At 43.4% G+C, this 25,545-nt stretch overlaps 1 protein-coding gene across 2 annotated transcripts in view; it reads left to right on the forward strand.

Moving 5' to 3' along the window:
• prkg1 (protein kinase cGMP-dependent 1) overlaps positions 1-25,545 on the forward strand; it is a gene marked incomplete at its 5' end in the record, with an annotated part of 210,663 nt that overhangs the window by 146,342 nt on the left and 38,776 nt on the right. For both annotated transcript variants that reach the window (XM_080020933.1, XM_080020932.1), the window contains 3 exons: positions 622-685; positions 11,693-11,770; positions 11,927-12,021. In XM_080020933.1, the coding sequence (XP_079877059.1) occupies positions 622-685; positions 11,693-11,770; positions 11,927-12,021 (237 nt within the window). The remainder of the gene's footprint in view (positions 1-621; positions 686-11,692; positions 11,771-11,926; positions 12,022-25,545) is intronic.

Raw genomic sequence — 25,545 nt, forward strand, 5'->3', positions numbered from 1 at the left:
TTTAGGATGCACATCTTGCTCTGTTTGCAGTACAGTCATGTTTCTTCGAGAGTGTGTGTGTGTGTGTGTGTGTGTGTGTGTGTGTGTGTGCACGTGTGCTCGTGTGCGCTTGTGCGCGTGTGTGTGCGTGCAATCGCACATTGCTCACGTGTGGTTAAATCTCTTCTATAAGGAAGGTCCCTCTACTCTGTTTGCCCACAGCAGCAGGTGCTGATACTGTAGATACCATAACAACTGTGTGGTCCGACTAAGCAAACTGGAATTATTCTCTGCTGCTGCTGCTGTTGTTGTCGTTTTGTCATGGAATCAAACTGAACACAGTCCCTGCAAATGAGCTGCTCCATCGCCTGTGTTGTCTCAAAAGTTTTCAGAAAAACGCAGATCGCTTTTCTATCACAACAAACAAGAGAGTCGCATTGAGCTTATTTAGGGACTCCAAATACGATTGTATTCTCTCGTATTTGCCCCGATGTTTCCCTGCTTCTCTGTCGCTTCTTTTTCTATCCGTCTCCCTCGCTTTCAGCCTCAACATCTTCTGTCTCCGTTCCTTTGTACATCTTGTATTTGTCTTACCCATTCATGCTTTCCTTTTGTTTTGTCTCTCTCTCCTTCTCTTTTCAGCGTTCCCACATTCCAGGGTCTTGCAGAGGAAACGCTTAGTAAACTAGCTGATGTGATGGAGGAGGTGAGTTCTGTCAATTTTCAATTCCTTTTCGTTCTCGTAATAATTTTAATTCGTTCAATGCTGCGTTCGCGGCTACAGTAGCGCGGGTATGATGAGAAACAGCCCAGACCAGTGGGATTACCCGTAAGGCAGCTCAAACTTCAAAACGTCCATGAACGTGCATAGAAATAAACTCAAATAATGGTAAAATGCAGCACTTGAGTTGGTTGAGTAAGTAATTATTGTCTCCTAAGCATCTTTATTCACTGAAAAAAACAAAACCTAAATAATCACAAACATGATGTATTTAATGGTTGCGGAATATCCCTCCACAGATTTAATATTTTGTTTTACCACAGATTTATGAATTCTCTGTACAGGTGCTCATCATCAGACACCGTCTTCAGCAGCTTTGTTCGGCAAGAATACGGTTGTAAAAGTGAACCGAAAAAACGAGGATCAAAAGTTGAATATCTTTTGGCAACCTCATTTCAAGGCACTTCTGTGATACCCTTTCATCTCCGGCGACTGGGACAAGGAGCAGGTGGAAAAATATTTTATTCCGGTTTTGAATGTTTGAATTACGAACCTGGAAGAGATCAAATAGCCGCTACCAGAAGTAGTTATTACAGAGTCATTATTGAGATACACACAAATAGAGTCTCTAACACACAACAGCCACCCCACGCACACAGCTGTTTGGATTTGTGTTCCACCTTCTATGCAACACTGTTAAAAACGTCACAAGCAACTAAGGGCGCTTTCATACCTGTGGTTTGTTTGTTTTGTTTCCGAATCAGGGACTGAACAGATACAACGTGGCACTCGCCCCTGGGCTCCTTTTGTGTTCACACGGCGACATTTAACAGCAGAGCAAAACTTGTAAACAAACGCCACGCGTTATCAAACCGTCCTCTCAGTGGTCCGATTTTTTTCTTCGAATTGTTGACAGTTGAAGGACCTTCCCGGATGTAAACAAACGGTATCGAAAACGAGGCATCAACAGCGTTTTTTTGATTGCATTGTGGGTAATGCACAGCAGGAGCCCTGTTCGCGCAGAGCCAAAGGAGGGGTGGAGAGGAGTAGCCGTGTTACAGAGAGATCACTGTGAGAGCCGATGCACCTTACCCTTCCTCAAATAACTGCAAGTGCAAAGAGTACTGCCTCGCGGTGTCTCTCTGGAAGGAAAATCACTACACGTTGGAAGTTACCACTGCGAGCCAGCGGCGCGAGGGACGGAGCAGGGCTGGAAATCTAAACAAATGTGGACGGCTATGTAAACAAATTCCCTCCCGGGCGCCAACAATGATACATAGCGTACCAAACGGCTCACTTCCTACAATTGGGTCGACTCAAGGTCGAATTGTGTTCTCGCCGCAAGCGAGTCGCGCTAGGGTTTGCTTGGAACCGGTTGTTTTGGTCTGCACCCGAGTTCACACCTGCCCAAAAAGAACCGCACCAAGGGGTTGAAGCACCAGGGTTTGATTCAAGCTGATAAACACGGCATTATGTGAAAGGCATCCAGCATCTGCCTGGCTCGACAGACTAAGAATCTGTTGTTTTTTCAGGCCTGCGTTAAAAAATATTGTTAAACGAAAAACCATAAGGGATTGCGGCAGTTTCGCCTTCCAACACGCCACCCCACGTGGCGTTTTCAGGGACCTCCGGCACAGAGACACAGACGACGGGGTTTCGGACACAGTTTTTTGTAGAGAGGCTAGTTGGAATAAGCCAAGTAGCAGATGGACGTGTCACGACAAGGCTCCTCTCCTGAGTGTGTGTGGGGATGGGGGATTTACCTGCTCGTCGTTACATCAACAAACAAGCAACAATTATGCAGCCACTCTGATCCTGTGCCCCCAATTACCAAGACCCAGGACAGGTGTAGCTGCTCAAACCCCACCATCCCCACACCACAGGTATAAAGGTATATGAGTTTGAATTTGACATCAGGATGAAATACTATGTTTTTAAATACAGAAGGCACAGAAACCAGCTAAAATAAAAAAATGTCAGAAGCTGTTTCTTGGCCCTGTTGATTGACAGTTGAAACGTCAGGGCTGAGCGCTCTGAATGCATGCTGAATACAACATGAGGTGTCTATTCTACCTTTCAGCACCGTTGTTTCTGAACACCAGGCTGTCCCGTTTTCAGTCAAGAAGTTACATTTACTTTCTTAACTTTGTTTTCTCATGGGAAGTTGTTTGTTCAGAAAATGGGCCTTGAAGCTGCTGCTGCATTCGAAAGGCCTCCCTTTGAGTGAACAGGGAATTTTTAAATATTGACTGCTCTGAACGGCCACGAACCTCATGTCTATTATATGAAGCTAGTATTCAATTCAGATTGCAAGTGCATACGAAAGAAGGCTTTACAGTGTTTTCAATCAGGGGTTTCCGAACTTGGGTCCTCGCCCTCCTAGTGGTCCATGAGGGAATTGCAAGCAATACACAACACTAAAGTGGATTTGTTTTTCGGTTTGAATTATTTTCTTTTACATTTCTTTTCTTTGACACATACTTTGGAAAGTTGTGAGTTCATTTTTTTGTGAGGTGTTTGATGACGGTGTCCGATAAATGCCGCACCGGCAGTGCCTGCCCGCCCCTTCCCTCCCTCACGAAAAAACCACACAGTGTTTTTAAATTAAGTCTGTTAGAATGTGAGGGAAGAATTGGCTTGTCTCTCTCGCTCTCTCGCTCCCGCTCTCTATTTGAACTTTCTTATCAGTTGGCAGAGAATCAAATCTCACTGGTGAATGCTGGACACTGGAGAAGAACATCTTGCTGCTTTTATCACACTGCTGTGGCCCATCGTTTGAAAGACTTCCTGCGAGCTAAGAGAAGTCAGAGAGCAAATTGCGGTAATGAGAAGTGTTTGTGTAGCAATAGATGTACTTCTCGTTTTAGGATCTTTGAACTAAACACATCCCTGCTACACATTCACTCATTGATAATGACAAAGTTCTCTTGGAGAGATGGCTAAATCGCTTTTGTGTTGGAAGGATCTTTTTTATCCTTCCTTGTGTGCAGCCATTTGGATGACTTTCAGTTCCGTGCTGTTGTTTGGCGACAAAGCTTTCAAATAATTTCATGGCCACGTCTTTTGTTCGTTGACCAAAAGACAACAGATTTAAGTCAAGGTCACTGGAAGCCAAATTTAAAAAGAGGCTTCAGGATTATTTCCACATATTTTTGGATATTGTAATTGATTTCGGCCTTTACAATAACAATACAGAGATGACCTGCTGTTAATGACCCTGAAGAGACACATTTTCCTGCAACACAAAAACGTCCTTTGGTGTAAACGAGGCATTAGTGTTGTCTCAAATTGTTCCATAAAGTCCACTGGATGTTTTTGTCTTTTTTTTTTAAGAACATCACCTCTGTCAACTAAAATTAAGCTGAAATACGTTTTCTAAAATTAAAACGAATGGAAATAAGCCAGGGAATACTAAAAAATAAATGGTCAAGAGCTCATGGAAACTTAACAGAATATAAACCAAAAAGAGATTGAAATGAATAGTATAGACACAAGAGATGTGACAACGTGTAACCAAGGACACCTTGGCCTCAAACCATATTTCTACCATTTAATATTAAATTGTTCGATGTTTACTGTGCCTCTGATAACCTGGGTGTTCCATGAGCTCCAGGCACTCCTTAGGGAAAATAACTGTGGATTTTCTTTTCCCAATCAACCTTTGCAACACTACCACCCTGCTCCTGGCTTTCCTCCCAGTGTTTCTAGACAGCAAAATCTATTTAACTGTGCCAACGGGTGTGTGTTCCACCATGTCCACTCAAAATAACAAAAAATAAAAATAAAAAAATTGAAGCTAAAAACTATTAACCTATAATTAAATGTAAATAGCAAACGTCACTGGTTTCAGAATGATGTCCTTCCGTGCTAACATTAGATCAGACAAAATAATATCGAACTAGGAAGAGAAATAAAGCACTTTGAGAGGCGAATCAGGGTCTATGAATTATTCAGGTCTATAGACAGCGGAAGCACCACTTTTCCAGCTGCACTTTTCCCACTTCACATCGACATGGGAGCTGCTCTGGGACCTGGAGTTGGTCGTCGTTGATCAAATCATTGTGTCCATTCCGGCAGTCTACCATTTTCATCAATATTTTCAACTCGGGCCATGAAATCTATAGCCCCTCAAACTGAAGAGGAAGTGGCTCCCTGGTAGGTTTGTTTTCTCTGTCAGTCTTCAGTAAAGCGGCCGGGACAGGGGGTACAATTCAGGAGAAGTGATGTGTTTTGTCTTGTTGATTTGTATTGAGTGTCAAGTCAATTTGTGTTCACTTCTCAGAAAGTCCATTTGGAATAGACTCGGATAAGTCAGTTATGCAAAGCGGCCTTCATTGACAATGTAGATGTTGTATATTTAAAAACTGTTACCTTGAAAGTTTTGTTTCAATTTAGAACGTTTTGACAATCCAATGGTCCTGTAACACATTAATAATTAATTTAACACATTCATTAATTATATCCTACCATTTTTTATGGTGTAAACAAAGGTGAAAAGTAACTATTTAGCCTTTATGCCAAGTTTTTAACAAAATCCAGACACTTGGCAAACAAAATAATGAATTAACATAAAGAGCCTTAAGGTAAAAAGGATAACTTGGCAGATCACCAGCCCTTAGCCCATGAGCCACAACTGCTCTATTGTTGCTAAATTGCAATTACCAAACGATCCCCTAAATGCATTGAGACGGACTTAAGGATTGAAGTTGAACTTGTGTTTTTTGACAATGTTGGAGCATTTGTTTCTCTCTCAGAAGACCCATTGATTGGCTGTTATTTTATTATAAATTATTTGTGGTATATCGTCAATACCTGTGAAAACAATGGAATGATATCCTCTGATTTACTGAGTCATATATGTGAATATGATGATATGTCTTACTTTTCATGAGACATAAAATACATTGATAAATGCCCTCTATAAAGCTATGTCTTTTATCTTGATTTAAAGCAGTGAACAGCTATGGCCCACGAGAGCAAACTAATGTGTCCTTGAGTTTGGCATTGATTTGTCTAGCTGCTCTGTAATTGTTTCTCTGTGGTTTAGAGTGACTTTGAGTAGAATACACAATTTAGAGTGCGGGAGAAATAGCCTGGGTTGGGTTGGTATCTGCATGGAAAAAGGTGGAAAGGTTGAGGGCCCCGACCCCCATGGGGATAACAGTTGCTCTGGACACTGAATGTTCCGGTTGACTGAAACATGAATATACAGTATATGGTAATATACAATATATGGTAATATACATCCTAAATGTGAGATCAGTACAGTACATTCTCACCTTGTAGGTGAAATTCTGCACCTCGCTGCCATGTTTAGCTGTTTAACACAGATTGAACACAATGGAATAGAATACAAAGGACATATTGTTTTGAAAATATAATCCAATAAAATAATAATAAAAATTGGAATAATATAGCTACAGGCTGTTATACATAGGGTCGGGTTTATTTGTTTTAGGTACATGCTACAGCTTTTTGTTTTTTGGTGAAATGCATCACAATTTACCGAACTTACAAACATCATTAATAATGTTAATAATGTACAATTGGAAAATTCAGTTGAATATATTATTTCTCTATATTGTAATGCAGACAACATTTATGGAAATGTAACATTCATTCGTCATTAGAATTACAGGTAGTCCTCACTTAACGGCCGTTTAACGACCGTTACGGTTACCTTACGACCAATTCCGCGGCGTATTTAAGCAGCTTTAAATATTCAGGAGATTTTCGATAGCAGCTGAACTTATGTAATTTTAGTGGTGACTTTTTTCTTTGGATTACGTTTTCAATATGTTTTGTTTCCATGAAATACGAAAGATGATGTGGTATTTCTGTGACTAATTACATTTTGCACGGCTTCTATTTTTCCGACGGATCACTGGATCTTGAACGCATCGCCCAGTTGCACATTTCAGTTGACTCGACTCGACGTGGCCACAGGTTTTTGGGGCCTTCTGTTTTTCGTATTTTTCATGAAAACGGCAAAGTGATGAGGACCACAGAGATAAATTATCAACTGAACAGATCTACACTTTTTCACTCATTTCTGCTCCGTATGTGGATCGTTTTGGATGAAACTTTAACCACGGGGTGTTTCGTGTCATACTTCAACCGTGTTGAAGTTCTTCTGTTTCAAATTGTTTTGGATTTGGTCAGTCAAATTGGAAATCTGCTGCAATTAAATAGGTAATCCAAAAAGAACGGGAATGGAATTTATTTATTGCTCTTTAAATATAATTTGATTGGAATGGGTAAGCCAATATTGGTCTAGCATTTGGATTTAGAATTGTAATAGGATAGGTCTTTTGGTCAGGAAATTTGAAGAGAATTGGAAGATAATTGGTCAGCACACGTTGAAATTGGAGTAGCATCTGTTCATTGACAGGACTTCCCCATTAGATCCCAAGCATGAACTAAGCTGGGTCTCATCCTTTAGCTGTATGTGAGTTCAAGTCTACGTGTTGGAATTTCATGAACGTCATTTTAATTGTACAATTTTTTTATTATTACTATTTATTTATTTTTATATATATACCCTTATCAGTCAAATTTATTCCAAACATAATATTTTTGTTTACATTATTACTGTTATTGTTTTGTTGTTGTTGGTCAGTGCCATCGTCAATGAAAATGCACTCAATGTGCTCTTGAGGTTTAAATAAGTCGAAATATACCCGCATTAAGAAAGTACAGGTCTATGAGTATAAGTAAGTAGTTGGAATTCAGTAGAAATCCAAGTCTAAATATAAAAGAGAGCTCTGTTTCACTACATTCCCATATTTACTGTGTCTTACAATGTGTCGGTGGACGTGTCGTGATATTTATGATGGAGAATCTGATCCGAGGGCAGTTTCCTGTTTGGTGCGTAGCAGGAGCAAATTTATTTATACACACCAACATCTGGAGATCTCCAAGTCAGCTTTTCCCTCTGCTGGTGTTTGCGGCACTCGCACTCCCTTCCCATGCATATGCACGCTCACACACACACACACACACGCACACACACACACACATACACACACACAGATTAATTTGTATAACGCTTCATGACACTGACTTCAACTTTTCCCAAGACATGAGGAGATCATGATGGGACTGTGCGAAAGAGACATCCCAAGAGTACAACCGGTTTCCTGCTTCCGTTGTTTTTGGGACGATTCTTCAGTGCGGGGGTGTGAGAAGTGTTGAAACGGCGGGTTTAAAAAAGAGAGTTAACATTAACGCAAGTCTGTTCATGTTTTCAGTCGTTTTTCAAATGAAACCTGGGAATTTGTTATCGGACTTTCAGCAGCACATGGTTTACATCGTGAATCATCAGCTCATCACACTTTCTGCTGCATGGACTTTAAATCTCTCACGCTTTGAAACTAAACACCCTAAAGCCTTTGGTTTCTTTCTTCCCACAGGTACATTACATGGGTCTTTTTATAGGTGTGAAGTCATGAGTTGTAATAGTGTTTGCTATTTTTCAAGTTTAGATGGAACTTCTATCCGCCTCAATGAACCGTCAGCTCATCAAGCATCATTTGGAAAAACCTATTGTGTTCTAAAAATTGAAGTGAAACCTGCTTTACGGCGAAAAGGCCTTTACGGTTGAAGCTTGCTGTTGGTAAAGAGCTGAACCGCCTCCGGAGGGGTTAGACTAATCAAAAATAATACTCCACTGAAAGTATTTTCAGGGCAAAGCAAGTTTGTGAAGAGCAATATGTTTTTCCTACGTGAGGGCAATTCAAGGTGCTTTAAGGCAATAATAATAAACAAAGAGGAAGATTAGAAACATATAAATACAAAAAACAGATACAGTAAATCATATACAAGGTCAAAGTGCAATTTTAACCACGCCGATTATTTCCTCTGCCCTCAGCACAGTGTGTTGTGCGTGCATGATGTTTTTCTTAATTTAACTTTACCTCTATGTACACCCCTTCTTCATGACTCAAATGGATCAAACAGGAATGAAGTAATAATGATGAATAACCTTCACATGCTTTTCAGCTGATCCTTAGCTTTCAGAGGTCCTCATATTTTATACACCTTTATGCTTGCGTGTACTCATTTACCCTTCAGAGGTGAAAAGCAGTAAGTTGCAGTAATACTTTACATCCAGTCAGTGATTACCTTGTGTGCAAACCTGTTTGTCTTTGTCTAAAGCAGTGATATAGGCAGACATAGTATTTTGGGTGGACCAGTCGAAAATTGGGTGGGCCATCTTTTCCCGGCCAAAAAGGACCTATAAAAACTTACAAATAGAAAAAAGATCAAACTGGAAAAACAGCGACGATTTTACTTTGAAATATTCTGCATTACAAAGGCAATAACAGCTAATTATACAACATGCTCAACCAACAGAGCTCAGTCTATGAAGGCTGTAACAGTATAGAGTGGGGACTGTGGGTTCAGGGGGAATAGGGGTTCAGTGGGGACCGGGGGTTCAGTGGTGGCTGAGGGCTCAGTGGGGATTCAGGGGGTGCTGGGGGTTCATTTGGGGGCTAGGGGTTCAGGGGGGGCCTCCGGTTCATTGGGGGCTGGGGGTTCAGGGGGACTGGGGGTTCAGGGGAGACTAGGGGTTCAGTGGGGACTGGGGGTTCAGTAGGTGCTGAGGGTTCAGTGGGGACTGAGGGTTCAGGGGGGGCTGGGGGTTCATTGGGGGTTCAGTGGGACTGGGGGTTCAGTAGGTGCTGAGGGTTCAGTGGGGGTTCAGTGGGGGCTGGTGGTTTAGGGGGACTGGGGGTTCAACGGAGACTAGGGGTTCAGTGGGGACTGGGGGTTCAAGGGGGGCTGGGGGTCCACCCCTTCGTCCCAAAGGACACCAATCTGAGTCAACTTAATGATTTTAGACCAGTCTCGCTAACATCATTGATAATGAAAACCTTGTTCTGTTGATTGTGGATGGAAAACTTGATCCGCTGCAGTTTTCTTATCGGGCAGGGAGAGGTGTGAAGGTCGCAAAGCTTTTAATACTCAATAACCTATTGAAACACTTAGAAAAGCCGCAAGCCCAGGTATGAAGGTCGCAAAGCTTCTAATACTCAATAACCTATTGAAACACAAGGCCATGCCAGGCTTCGATGTAGCCGCATCTTTTAATAGAAAGGTTGCTATATGATTTTAATTTGCCTCACCACTTTGTATTATGGATCTTGGACTCCTTGACGAACAGAGTGCATAGGGTTTCTGTAAACGGCCGTTTCTCAGACTCTGTAGCTACGTCCACAGGCTCGCCACAAGGGTGCATCCTTTCACCCTTATTCTTTATTATGTGCACTGATGGATGCAGCAGCACTCAGGAGGGCAACTACTGTATCTGGTGAAATTTTCTGACAACACTGCGTTGCTGTCCCTTCTCCGAGGTTCAGAATCAGAGGAATACCGTCACTGGTGTGATGACAACTTTTTGGACTTAAACGTATCTAAAACCAAGGAACTGATTATTGATTTTAGATGTAACAGAGATGCAGCCAAAGAGTGCGTCATCTCAATGAAAGTGTGGAAATGGTTACATACAAATATTTGGGTACTATTTCCGATGATCACCTTAAATTTAATGGGAATACTGAGGCTATTGTGAAGTGGGGGCAACAGAGAGTCCACCTTCTCCACAAACTAAATTCCTTTTTTCTCAGACCTGTCATCCTCTGTCGTTTTTGCCAATGTTTTATTGAGAGTCTCCAGAGCTTTTCTTTTATTTGCTGGTTTCAGAGCCTCAGTAGTAGACAGAAACAGACTGTACAGCATTGTAAAAAATGCTTTGAAAATCACCGGAGTGAAAGAGAGAGGTCTGAATTATTTTTGCAACCAACAAACCCTCCAGAAAGCAGCAAGTATTTTGGATTCCTCTGGACATTTGGACATCTGAACAACGGAATTTTCTCTGTTGCCATCAGGGTGTAGTTATATTTTGTCTGTTCATAAAACTAACCAGTAAATCATTAATTCCCTCTGCAATTCAACTACTAGATGCTTTGTTGTTTTTTTACCATTGTGATTGTTGGTGAATGTTTTATGTAATCTTTGGGACTGGGCGTTCAGTGGGGGCTGGGAGTATAGGGGGACTGGAGGTTCAGTGGAGGCTGGAGGGTTCACTTGGAGCAGGGGGTTCAAGGGGGCTGGCGGTTAAATGGGGGCTGGGGGTTCAGGGGGGACTGGGGGTTAAATGGGGGCTGGGGGTTAAGGGCAGGAGGCGTGGGCTCAGGAGGGTCTGTCCTGACATTCTCCTCTGGCCAGGTTCTGATCAAATGACCCTCTTTTTCACACCCAAAGCAGATGTGACACAAACAGTGTAATCCATCTCCCCAATTCTGTATTTCAATGTTGTTTTCACTTCCCTTGCATTGTTTTTTAAATCCATAAAGACTACTAAACAACAACAGTGTGTTTAAGCTGAGGAGCCTTGCAACCTAAGGAAATCAATTTAAGGCCAAACCTGGCCCCTTCCTTTCCTCACATTTCATTCGTGATGAATGGAGGCACATTGTAAATGGTCATTCTTTTGGCGGGGGTGGTCAGAAGCAGAACGGGGACGAAAGTGTCACAGATGACGACTCCGCTTCCCACCAAACTGTTCACTTTATCCACACTGTCCAGAAGAGCCACCACCACACTGCTCATTCTGGAAGGGAGTTTTACAGAGGAGTCGTCCCCTCTCCTCCCCCGCTGCCAGGCCGCACTCCTCCACGGAGCAGCTGATCGCCGGGGGGAGCTTCACCGCATGCCGGCGAGCGGGCCCCACCCCCCGGGCACATCACAACAAACAAGCTGAAGTAGAGCAACGATCACAAACACAAAACACAAAAATAAACTGTGCGTTCATCAGGAATGCGACAAAACGGCAGTAGAAAGAAATGTGTTTATTGGTGGGTGAACCCGCAGCAGGCTGACCACGAGAGATGACTGGCTTAATTTTACTTTTCAGCGGTCTCCCTTCTTAGTTGTTTGTCCTCAAAGCGCACACACAGACACTAACCTGTTGCTTCTCTTTGTATGCAGACTCATTATGGCGACGGAGAGTACATCATCAGACAGGGCGCCAGAGGAGACACCTTCTTTATCATCAGCAAGGGCAAGGTAGCGCACCCCAGCTTCTTTCCTTCCTTTCTTTCTTTCTTTCTTTGTCTCTGTCTTTTGTTCTTTCAGTCTTTCCTTCTCATTCAGTTATTCATTTTCTATAAAATTTAAAAAAAGGTCGTAGGTCACATGTGTGTCATTCGTGCTTCCTGTCAGGTCAACGTCACACGGGAGGAGTCGGCCAATGAGGATCCGGTATATCTGAGAGGGCTGGTCAAGGGAGACTGGTTTGGCGAGCGAGCGCTGCAGGGGTAAGATGAGAACGCCTCCAGTTATGACAACTTATGAAGCAAAAGCCTCAAAATTTCAGACTGGCAAGGAAATTTAAATTAGCATAACCTGTTGGAATCGAATCGTCGACAAATCAACGTATGGGATCTGATTCGTGTAAAATATTTGTTTTTCTGTATAGATTTTTGGTTCTTGTTCAGTGAGGAAAATGCCAATGTAGGCTCAGTCATATGGGTATTTACCAATAACACTTGGAAGACGGTTTCTTCAGAATTCTCGCAACTCAAACAAGCTCAAAAATCTTTTTCACAAACTGAATCCATCTCCATTGAAATCTGAACCAACAAGACCAAATACGGGTAATCCCACCACGTCCACATTAATAGATGTCAATCTAACCAACAGAACCCACCAGACTTTTGACACATACATCCTGTCGAAATGCGTCAATCCTGCTTTTGAAACAACAGAGGCCCTTTTCGGTGAAATGATATAATCGTCGCGGTTGACTCTGGGGGGTCTGGGAGCTCCCTCTTATGCAACATCTTTTGGGTGTCTTTTTCTGCAAGCAAACCCCATCCCCCCCGGTTCCAAAAATAATCTATTTGGTAGCGCTGTCAAGACGCCACTCTATTAATAAAACCCACAAGTATTCAGCCTCTTGTTTCTCAGGATATTAAAGATAATTACCCAGTACCTCCTATCAGAATTACCAGAAAACTAAAGCCTCAGTCAAGTCACTTTCGCAGTGACAATAAGTACATTTTACATTAGTAGTCGAAACGACAATACACAATCATTACCATTCATTTTTATCTCATGCTGGTCTGCATTACCGACAGACACACTCCTAACAAGACAATTTAGAATAAGAAACACATTTTCTCCTCAATTCTCCCTCGCTTTTCGGACTAGAAACAACATTTGTTTATAGTCTGAAAGGCGTGAGTGTCCTTAGATTTTTGCAAAGAACCGTCATTTAATGATGGTTCTTTGCAAAACTCTGAGGACACTCAAGCTGGCTGGCTGTAATGGCGGTGAAGCTAGATTCTGGAAAATTACCTTTTAATCTTTAAAAGATAACTCCTCCACTCCACTCCCCCAAAATGATCTGTGAGAACGGTCTCATTGGAAACAAATTGATCTGGCTGCAGCGTTTAATGACCATTTCATTGCCTCCTTTGACCTGTTTGACAATTTATCTAGAAAAACTGCCCAATCCTTCAACTTGGTACAGCCGATCAAAATGTTTGGTATTGGTATGAAGCACGTTTCTCATTTAAGATGATCGTATTATGTACCGTATCATCTGCACTACATTATGAAGACATTCTGTGTGCTGTCACTGCCACCCTGAAACCACTGGGCGCAGCTTAACACAAGCTTGGGGAAAAAAGCCTTAGAACATTATTATTATTTATAATAAATTGGCCTCTATAAGGCACTGTGGCTGGGCAGAGTTGTATGGTATCTGGGAACATTACTTCACTGTTTTGAAAATCCTGTCAGATAGCAGTCAGTATTATTGAGGATCTCCATTTGTGTATCTCGTAGACTGAATTAAGTGTGTGTGTGTGTGTGTGTGTGTGTGTGTGTGTGTGTGTGTGTGTGTGTGTGTGTGTGTGTGTGTGTGTGTGTGTGTGTGTGAGGGTATGGTGGGAAGATGTGTCATTGAAGCTAAATCATGATTGTCAAAACTAATGCTTGGAACAATTAATTTGCAATTTTTTCCCAACAATATGCAAACACTTCAAATCATTGGAAATAATTTGCATTTTGTGAGAGGAGTTTTGTTGCTTTTCAACAATTCATAACTTGCTAATACCAGTACTTGACCAATCCAAGTGGCAAATCATTCCTAGCTATTCATCTTTGATAATAATTACTGTAAGAGCCAAAGCTGCTTCTTATGTCTATCAACATTCACATGTAGACCAGGCATGTGGTTATTCTTATTCTCTGCGCACACACACACACACACACACACACACACACACACACACACACACACACACACACACACAAACTCTTGCGCGGTTAAGGCTATGTTACATTAAGGTTGTCTGTCATGTCGGACGATGAAAATCCTCCCTCTGATGCTTGTGAGTCTTCTTGCGGTTGTGGAGCCCAATCCGCGATCCACACTGTCTGCCACAAACAGAATAGGTCAAACCACTTACTGAGGGGGTGGATGTGGTGCTCGCTTCATGTCTCTCTAGACTTTTTCTTGTCTGGCGATCACCTCGGTCCTCCTTGAGGTTATGCACTCCTTGTTGGTGGAGCTACCGCCAGATGGAGCGTTGAGTGAAAGTGTCCTCCAGCTGGGTTCAGGTTCAGGCCACACCGCACTTTTTCAGTCTTCAGTTGGTCTTTATAACGCTTTTTCTGGCCGGGGCCAAGATGTAACTGGCCATACAGTACTTAACGTTTAGGTTGGGCTTTACGGATGGCGGTGGTTTAGTGGTTAGCATTGTTGCCTCACAGCAAGAAGGTCCTGGGTTTTAAATCCCGGCCGTCTGGAGTTTGCATGTTCTGTTTGTGTGGGTTTCGTCCGGGTTGCTCCGGTTTCCTCCCACCATCAAAAGACATTTATGGTAGAAGTTAATATTGGCAAAAGAGCTGGAGTTGGTCCCTGGGTGCTGCAGCTACCCACTGATCCTAGGTAAAGGATGAGTAATATGCAGAGGACTCATTTCATTGTCCTATCCTATGTGTACAATGACAATAAAGAGATATTCTATTCTTACAGAGTATTTAACTATGGGGCAGTTGGTCACACCAGGTTATCCTCAGGTTGCATTGTAGACATTTGACATGGAAGGCCTCAGCCTCCTGTGGTGATAACTGTACAGGGTCCACGCCTCACAGCTGTAGAGGAGAGTTGTGATGACACCTGCCAAGTAAACCAATTTTGGTGTAGAGGTTGAGGTTTTTATTACGAAAGACCCTTCTTCTGAGTCTGCTAAATAAAGATAATGCCTGTTTAATTCGGTTTTATATCTCCCTTTCAATGCTGCAGTCGCCAGAGAGGAAATTGCCCAGGTATTTGAAATATTCCACGTTTGCAAGTGGTTTGTCGGAGATGGGGAAGGTTGGTAAGTGAAATGGGGGGGGGGGGGGGTAAATGCCCTACTACTTTGGTCTTTGCCACGTTTACAGAGAGACCCAGCCTACCATATGCCCTTACAGCAGCTGCAAGGGTAGCTTGCAGTGCCTCTGGTGTGTGGACTACAACTGCACTGTCATCTGCGTACTGTAGCTTGATTACATGCTCAGATGTTATTTTTGTGACAAGCCTTCAGATGTTAAACAGATTTCCATCTCCAAGTCTGAAGTCCACAGGAACCCCACTGTCCTTCTTGATCTTCTCATGGAGCAGCAATGTCACACACAGGAGGAAGATGTTAAAAAGAACTGCAGCATGGAGGAAGATGTTAAAAAGAAGTGGAGCATGGCTGCGCCCCCGACGTACACCGGTGCACACCCTGAAGGGCTCAGATTCTTGGCCTCTAATAGTCACATGTGCCGTCATCCCCACATGGAATTGTTGAAGGATGTTGACAAACCTTTGTGGGCAGACAAACTTCAGAAGGATATTCCATAGAAGCTCTCTGTTGACTGTGCTGAAAGCTTTCGACAGGTCGATTAAAGCTATGAAGAAGTCCTGGTGTTGATCCCTACACTTCTCCTGGAGCTGCCGTGCTGTAAACACCATGACCTGTTCTTCCTGAACCTACACCGTGACTCAGGCAACACCTCCACCTCCAGGTTTCAGCCAGAGAGCTGAAAATTGTAGATGAACCCAAATGCAGGACACAACAAAGTCTCAGTAGTAGGTGCAAGGTTTAATGTAGAACCGGCAGGGGTCAAACCCATGGGAACAGTCAACAGGAAAACTTATCGGTAGGGAATCAGGTTCCAGGGGAACAGGCAGAGGATCAGGGTCCAGGGACAGGCAAGGAATCGGGATCAGGCAACGCGCAGGGAATCAGTATCACGGTCCAGGAAACAGGCAAGGAATCAGGATCAGGAAACAGGCAAGGAATCAGGATCAGGAAACAGGTAGGGAATCAGGGTTGTACAAAGGACCCTGAATTCAATACACACTCAGAGACAACAATCTGACGGAGACAGAGTGAATGGAGAACAGGTTAAATACGAGAGGAGTGACGAGGAAGGTGAAGACAGATGGTGAGATTGCTGACTGGGGACAGTGGCAGGGATGTGAAACCAGAGACAGACAGGGGGAGCCAGAGAGAGATGGAGAGAGACAGAGAGAGACAGATAACAAGAAAGCAGCAGGGCAGGATCCTGATAGTAGCGGTAGCTCCGCTGCAATGAGTGTATTCTTCGCTGAGGTCTTTCAGTGTTGGCATTAGTGTCCAGCAGAATTCTTATGTTCCATGTTGCCAGTTTAAGAGGGATCATTTTATTTTGTTTATTTTGACCACTGACTGGAATGTCCCAGTAGGTGCAGTTCCCTAACCAGGATATTTTGAGTAGGCAATGTTTAGGCCACCTTTTCTAGGCCCCTCCCCAGTTTGGGTGAGCTATGTGGCTCCTAAATAAGGCTGCTCAGTCACACAGGGCTCTGCCGAGAGCAGCTGCCACTCAAACCCAGCTGCTGGTGACCATGAATAGCCCTTTGCCTCACCAAGGCAGCGGTGGATACCTGCGCAGAGGTTATTTAGAGTGCCGTTGGGGATGCGCATGTCCCAGCAGCCATTCTTCACTGTGAGAGAGTGGAATCCGGTGGCATGGGGAAACCCAGAATGACCGGCACTCTTTCACAGTTACAGGAGGCTGCCGGAGCGCCAATCTTTCGAAGGGCTACCTGTTGTGCACCGCCAATCACTTTGCTTTTCTCTCAGGGTGTGCTCGCCGAGCCTTTGTCTTCCTAGACTTACCCACAAGTCAGCGGGTGAGTGGTTGGTCAATGCCAGAGCATGTCCACTACACGTGAGACCTTTGGGGACCTAGCCAGCGGCAGCAAGCTGTTAGCGAGAGGGTTGCATGCAGATGCCAAATTAGCATGCACCTTGCCTGTAGCTACTGCACTACTGCACTAGACGTATCACAACACCCTGTCGGCTTGTCCACACACACACACACACAGTGGGCACACACACACACACACACATACACTCCCCCAAGACCCCGTCGATAAGTCTTGCGTCTTATCGGAGAAATAATGTGGTTTTCTCAACAGTTTATCTGCTGGCCTCACAATCCACTGGAACGATAGGGAAGAGATTAGAGAGTGGGCAAATCCTCTTATGGTGCAGACACACACACCAACACACACATATACTGTACATCGCCGCAAACACACCTTTACACACACATGAGACATGCTCATGTCTCATGTCATTCGTGGCCATGGACATGGTGTGCACACAGAGTCGGCCCTGTGCACATGCACACACACACACGTAGACACACAAACATACATATACATATGAACATGCGTGCGACCTGACAGTCGCCTCTCCCGAGGTCCACTCCGTTCCAGTTCTTGAGCCGTGGGCCACCTCTCCCAAAGTCCACTCCGTTCCAGTTCCTGAGCCATCGGCAGCCTCTACCGAGGTCTAGTCCGTTCCAGCTCCATGTCTGTGAGCTCACAGACATAAAGACAAAATGACGAAACAATGTAGTGTATTTATTGATACCTTACAGAGCCTGTGTCACTCAATCCCGTAGTTTTTGTTGAAAACCACTTGAAAGCAGCCAAAACATTTAAGACAAATAAAATCCCGCCTTGGAAATTGAATTAACCTGCATATAAAAAAGCAGGGGCGCATAGCCCACTGTGTGGGCTTGTGTCAGGGTTGCCAACCTCAGATTTTTTTAATTGCTGTCTACCGTCGTTAATGACTGTTTATTTACACACCATGTTTTTCACTGACGCCATGAAAAAGCGTAATAATTAGAGTTGACGCTGACTCCGCTGCGCTGAACTTCCCTGGATGTACACACGGTCCGAGCTGAAGCTTTGAGTAAAAGGCACTTTGGCCCCATCAGTATTTTATTTTTATTTTTTTTACTTAAGCAGCACTCATGGATGAAAGTAAGCCATTATAAGAGGGCAATCAGGAATCCTACATTTCTCATGGTACATTACTATATTTTTGGAGTCAGGGAACTTCTATATAAATTAACAAGCAATAACAATTGAGAATGATTGCCACTGACTCACCATGAACTTTCATCGTGAGTATTCTTTTTGGGAAGAAAGGCCAATAGCCGGCTAATGGAAACACACACACACACACACACACACACACGTTCTGTACACACACATATGCATGCACTGTACACACATATTTCTGAGAATCACGTGTGTGTGTGTGTGTGTGTGTGTGTGTGTGTGTGTGTGTGTGTGTGTGTGTGTGTGTGTGTGTGTGTGTGTGTGTGTGTGTGTGTGTGTGTGTGTGTGTGTGTGTGTGTGTGTGTGTGTTTGTGTGTGTGTGTGTGAAGACATTCACGCAGATGTACAGACACACACACACCCCACACACACACACACCCTTGCTTTCTACTGCAGCAGAATGAAGCTTTATATATTAGACCCTTAATAGTTTTGTTGTTGCCACGGCGTAAGAAATGGTAGGTGAGTGATTGACGGACATGATTGACATGAAACCGTTGACTGACGGCACTCAGTAGAAAGTGAGAAGGCGAGATAAAGGGTTACCAGGTCAGGGTGGAAGATTGAATCCTGGAGAAACGAGAGTGGGGGGGAGTCAGGGGGAGATATTGATAGAGGACAAAAGGAGTCTGACAGAGAAATTCTCGATGTGAGGAATAGAGCGCTGGATGGATGGATGGATGGATGGAGAAAGAAGGAGAACATGGAGGAAGAGCAACAGCACAGGCAGAGGAATGTTGAAGGGAAGAGGGGAGGAGTAGAGGAATGAGAGAAGGAGTTGGACACGGAGGTGGGAGCTGAGGGATGGAAAAGATGTCGAGGGAGTACGGAGGATAAGGATGGAGAGAGGGATTAAGGGGAGCGTGACCACCTGATGCAACGGCGAGTCATGACCCTCATGGACCGACTCTCTCCCCCTCTCTGTTGCTCTCTCTCTGTCGCTCTCGCTTTCATTTTTAGCGTGCTGACATTGGAACATTGGAAGGCTGCGTCTCAATTGCTAGACACTCTGTTCAAAACAACGTTAATTGTAATGTATAATATATTAATACTATATATATAATAATACATATGATGTAAAATGTTGTATTCAGATTAAAAATTCAGTTAAAGTTAGTCTCAGTTAGTCTCTCTCTCTCTCTCTCTCTCCTCGCGCTATCTGTCCCTCTCTGGCTCTGTTTCCCCTCTCTCACCCCCTCTCTCCCCTCCCTCTATCTCCCTCTTTCTCCCCCTCTGTGTGTCTCTCTCTCCCTCTCTCACAGAAGCGGGGGGCCCTTTCTCTCCCCTCCCTCCCTTTTTTATCTTGCGCTCTGTCTCACCCTTTCTCCACCCTCTGTCTCTCTCCCTCACACCTCTCTCTCTCCTTTGTCTCTCTCTCCCCCCTGTCTTCCCTCACTCTCTCTCTCCTCTCTTTCTCTCACTCCCTAACTCCCTTTTTCTTCCCCTCTGTCTCTCTCTCTCTCTCTCCCTTCCTTGCTTCCCTCTCTCTCCCCATTGTCTATCTCTCTCCCTCTCTCACTCACTCTCTCCCCCTTTCTCTCCCCTCAATCGATTCTCTCACTCTGTATCTCCCTCTTTCTCCCCCTCTCTTCCTCTCTCCTTTCTTTATCTCCCTCTTCCGCTCTGCCTCTCTCTTTGTCTCCCTCTCTCTCCCCCCTCTCTTTTTCTTTGTCGCGCTCTCTCACTCTCTCTCCCTCTCCCCCCTCTCTCCAGTTTAAAGGGGACATTAAAAAACCTTATACATTATGCGTTTCCTTATTTTCTCTCATATATATATATATATAATGTTACAATGCCGGATGAGGCATGGCCAAAGTGTCAAATAAGGAGGTAAACTAATGATAAAGTAACTGACGTGAAGAAAACGCTCTGGCTTCCAACTGCTCTGAACGCTCCGTTTCCAAAGGTTTTTTTCTGCTCTCTGCACCAGCTGACCTTAGCGCGTCACGGATTTCATTGTATGGTCATCTGCTCCGTCCCGTCCGCTGTGCGTTTCTCCAAACAAAACCAATAAAGATTGTGTGTATTTTATTTCATTTTCCGACATTTACGCGTCACAGTGTCTCCCACAAGCTTGGAGCACGGCAACCAAAGTTGGAGCAAACCTTTAAACGGGGTCTTGTAGATCTAATATGAGTGAAGATTCAGCACCTGGATTGCTTATTTCTCGCCTCAAATTTGTTCGGAAACAGTTTTTAAGAAGAAGAATCTTTATTTGTCACATGACCGCACTACAACACATGCATATATATATACACACACACATGCTTTTTGGGGTGGTGGCCAGTGAAATGTGGCCCCTGCATTTGATCCATCCTGGCTTGTCCTTCCTCCGGGGGGGCGGCCAGGAGCAGTGGGCAGCATTCGTGGACGCGCCCGGGGACCTGGTTCACCCAGGACCTTCTTGCTGTGAGGCAGCATTTTGTTGGACTGACAAGATGAAATCAGTGAATGTTATGTAGTAAATAGAACAAAACCTGGAAGCCATGTTCAAAACCCATTGGCTTACAGAACGAGGGGCCTCAGGAGGGTGGCTCCACCCATTTAAACAGAGCATCAGGAACACAATGGATTCAGAGGTATGTTAGAATGGCTCTAATGCATAAATCTGAGTGGTATTTTCAGCGAAAACTTCCAAAACATGTTTTGGGGCCCTCAGAGACCTATATCAACTTGTGTAAAAAAGAGCACAATAGGTTGCCTTTAACAACTCCACTGTACAGTGAGATACTGTAAAGTTGCGATTGTTGTACTGTAAAGCAGTACTTCTCAGTCCCATCTCTGTCACTGATACCTATACTACTTTCTGTTCCCGAAGGATTTGCAGTGACATTGTAAATTATGAATTCCTATCTGCAATAAAAAGTGCAATATGAGGCCAGACTGACTCCAATTAATTAAACACATGAGTGGTTAAGTAGACAGCATCCCATAATTAAACTGCTGTCAAGATGCTCCTCAGCAGGACAATTTGAAGAGAATAATTCAGTGAATCATAATTCCTTATTACCCATCTACAGATAGCCACAGGAATTTGACAAAGCCTAATTTAGTGCTTGGACAAAACTTAGACCTCAATTTTGAAACCGTACCCGTGATCAGTGAGTCTGAGATTGGCTTTGGCAATTCGGGATTTGATGCATTTATCAGATGTAAACGGTTAAGTCAATTGCTAATGGTGATTATTGAAATGACAATTAATCGCAAATCTAATTTCCTGATTGTGACGGCCGAAATTACCCAGCTCCATGTGTCATGGAGGACGGAAATCCTGTGTAACAAAACACTACCAGATCCAGAGTAGCACTTCATTATCGACAAGAGAGGAGAGGGAGAGAGAGAGAGAGAGAGAGAGAGAGAGAGAGAGAGAGAGAGAGAGACAGAGAGAGACAGAGAGACATGAAATGAGATGAGGATGGTAGGGGGCATGGGGACAGACAGCAGATCGAGCGCAAGGGGAGTAAATAATGGGAAGATATATAATGAAGGGAAAGATCAATGACGAGGACGATAAAGGAGTGAAACAGCCTCAGGAAATTAGGGTTAACGCGGGTGAACAGCGGGTTTATGTTCTGTGCACATGGTGTGCACGGTGCACGCATTCCAACGTACATGTACCACTGTGTGTATGTGTATGTGTGTGTGTGTGTGTGTGCATATGTAACAATGACATATCTAAATGTCTGCATGAGTTTATGCATGTGCAGACCTGCCAACCTGCACGCATTTTGTGTACCAACTACGCAATTCAAAATACACAGGTACGAGATGCCAGCTGAAACTATGCAAAAAAAAAAAGAGATTTTATATATTTATTTATTTCTTTGTTTGTTTGTTTGTAATTTAATGTCGGCTATCAATCAATCAATCAATAAATACAAAACAATAGGGTACATTTATTGGGTATTTAAACCACATGACCTGTGGTTCTGTAATGCCTCCGTCTCCTCTCACTCAACATCACATCACAGATATACACTGAGCACTACTTTATAACCCACCGAGGTGTAACGCTGCATTGTGAGGTCAAATGAGAGAGAGGGAGAGTTGTGACCGTAATGTTAACATGTAAAACGTGAGATGCACAAATTGATCGGCTGGTGACCAGAATCGGTCACTTTTTCACCAATCGATCAGTGTTAGATTCTGTGCCGGTCAAATGTACACGCCCGATACTGTTCTCATGTACTGTACTAGAATACTCCAATACTCGAACCTGATACCAATGTAATGTAATGTAGTTGCGTAGTGGACGTTCAAAAAAGAAAGAGAGAAAGAAAATGTCGGAGGTACGTCAATGTAGACAAAGGAGATTAGTAAATTATTTATTTATCACCTGGTAACATTCCATAATTGTGCAGACTGAGTATCTACCGCTGTCACAGAGGAGCTCCACTCGTGATGAAAGGTTTGACTCCTTTTCAAGACTCTTGAGGTTCCTGACGAGTCACTCAGTCAAACAAGTCGTTCGATTTGATTCAGTTGGTTTGGCGAGTGAGAACAGTCCGCCATTTATTTTATTTGTTTATTTTTTTGTAATGATTGCAATTTATTTGCAAAGTACCAAATAAGTAAAATATAAATGAATATTTGCACTTAATAGTGAAAGAGACTTTCATTTGGAGTTTGAACTGAACATTTCCATGTTAGTTATGTTATGTGTCCTAAAACTCAGTGAGAGTAACAGGTTGCATTCTTCTGAAACTCGGTGACTGTTCCATTTTCTATTTTATTGGAACTCAGTGACCGTTCCATGTTGTCTTTTATTTTATTGGAACTCAGAGACAGTTCCATGTTCTATTATTGTTCCATAGTGAATAATGAACAATAATAAAACACAGTGTCAATATCTCAATTTTGACACTGTCTCACTATTGTGATAACTGAAGTGTAGTCCATATGTGCAGCTGTCCAATCACGTCAGCGTGATCAGATCACATGATGTCTTTGTCATCAACGTACAGCAGATCGGAAATTGGAATCTGCAGGTCAGACTTAAAAAAACAGGAATCTCAATTGGCCAAGGAAATTGCAACCGGTGCATCTCTAGTTGGTAAACATGTTCATTAACTTTACGAGAAGCATTTCAAGGGGTAAATCCTAATGATATAAATTACTATACAGTATACATTTAGCCGTTGTAGCTCGCGTACGATGTGAGCCTTGTTACCAGACGGCTATGGTCTGAATAACTGATGGAGTCATTTAGCTGCAGTAACTAACGCCACAGGGAATCCCTGTTACGCTGCTGTGGTGCTTAAAATATTTTCCCAAGGTTGGCCAGGTCTGCATGTGTATGTATGTGTGTGCTTGTGCGTGCGTGTGCTTATTTTATTGCCATTCCATCAGTCAATATATCCGTCTTCCTATTTCTCCCTCATCTATCTGTCCATCTGTTTGTCAGCTAATGATGACATCATCCAATTCCATCCCTAGCTGTCAATCAGTTTTCGATTAGATCACAATTACCGAGTGAAGCTGGATAAGCGTAGAAACACGCGCACGCACACACACACACACACACACACACACTCATACACAAACATGCTCATACGCACACATGCTCTCATAAACTCAAAGATACACCTACATGTATGTAAATACACATGAAGATAGACACACAAATAGCACATTTAACAATATGGGCAAGAGTGCATGTGAAACACACGTTCACACATCTTTTTGCATTTCCACTTTTCTTACTGCGAACAAACAGAAATTATCCTTGTCTTGCAGAACGAAATGTAATTCAGAAGCAGCAGTGACCAGATCAGTGTGTGTGTGTGTGTGTGTGTGTGTGTGTGTGTGTGTGTGTGTGTGTGTGTGTGGGTGTGTGGGTGGGTGGGTGGTTGGGTGTGGGTGTGGGTGTGTTATTTCATTCCACAACTCGGCTTCACAGCGAGCAAAATGAGATTTATCGGTCCGTCCCCATGAGACTGACCGCTCCCTCTAGTGGCTGCTTCGAGACATTACATTTTCCATTTTATCCGCCGCTGTAGGGTCCATGCTGTGCTTGTGGTCCTTTGGGTGTTCTCCATCTATCTGTCCTTTTTTTTGTGCCTCCTCAACTCTAAGCTTCGTCATGACGAGAATTGAGTCATGACAAGTACAAAGCACTGTGCATAAAATTGATCCCGCCCTCCCTGGTTTAAGCGTTCCTTTTAATATTACTTCCTTTTTCCCCCCCTCCCTTGGTCTCTCTTTGAGTTTAATTTGCGGTTTTACTGTTTTGCCGTGTCCTTTCTAAGTTCTGTGCCTAACTGTTATTTTCTGTTTGCTCCCCCCTCATCTTAAACTCCACCTTCTCTGTTTTAATGCTCTCATCATTCTCTAAGTGCTCTCTAAGTTCCCTTACCTCCCCCCTCTTTCCTTGTTTCTGTCATTTTCCAGCGTCGCAGGCCCAGCAAGCCATTCATTTAGCACTCGGTGTGACCGTATAAATGGGCTGCTTGGGTTTGTGTTTTATGCAAAAGTGTTCCTGATTTACAATCACGTAAAAAGCACAAATGACACAAGAATGGAAAAACGGGAAACAAACAAATATGAAATATCTATCCGTAATTATCTGTCTAAATATCTGGAAATGTCTTTGTGTGAAGGAAAGCTTCTTTCAAAATAACACTACGATGCGTGCCTGCACAGCACCTTACGCACAGCACCACTGACAGGTTGTGATCGCTGTCACAGCGATCATGTCATTTTGCTGCCCGCTTCGACAAATGAGCTTCAGGGGCAGGTAGACCACCTACTGTAAATAATCAATAGCTAGAATGTTTTGAAAAATTGGCACAGCAAGGACAAACCACTACTAAAAGGGAACTCGGCGAGCCTTGTGCTCTGCAAAGTCATCCACAATGAACCCCATGTGCAACTTCTTAGCCCGCTCATTTTCAGCTGATAACATGGCCGATCCACCCGGTCTATCCTGTCCCATTGTGCTCCTCAGATAGTTTTTAATTCTTTTTGGCTTGGAGATTGAGTGCTCGGCAGTGGCGACGGTGAGGGGAAGAGTGAGAAACTTTTGACAAGTGATTGATGGGGACGTACGGATTTTCTTGGCAGTTGTTGATGACGCAGCATGTATTACCCGGCATACATTGGAGGCGATTCACTCGTACATCTGCATGTTAGCAACTACAAAAAACGACTACTCGTGCAAAAAACAACTACTCATGCAACACAACATTTCAAAATGATTTCTTGAATTTAATGGTTTGATTTGAGACTCCAATTGTTGTAAATTTACTACCAACCGTGACTGTAATTCCTATGTGACTTAGGCGGTATATATACAATCAAGGGGCAAATCCAGAAAGAATGGATTGGGGCTGTTAATAGCAGCATGAGTTGTGCATCATCTGCTCCCGATATCTGTGCCGCCCCAACGTCAGATTCA

Source organism: Zeus faber (assembly GCF_960531495.2).
Source record: "Zeus faber genome assembly, chromosome: 20".
Lineage (NCBI taxonomy): Eukaryota > Metazoa > Chordata > Actinopteri > Zeiformes > Zeidae > Zeus > Zeus faber.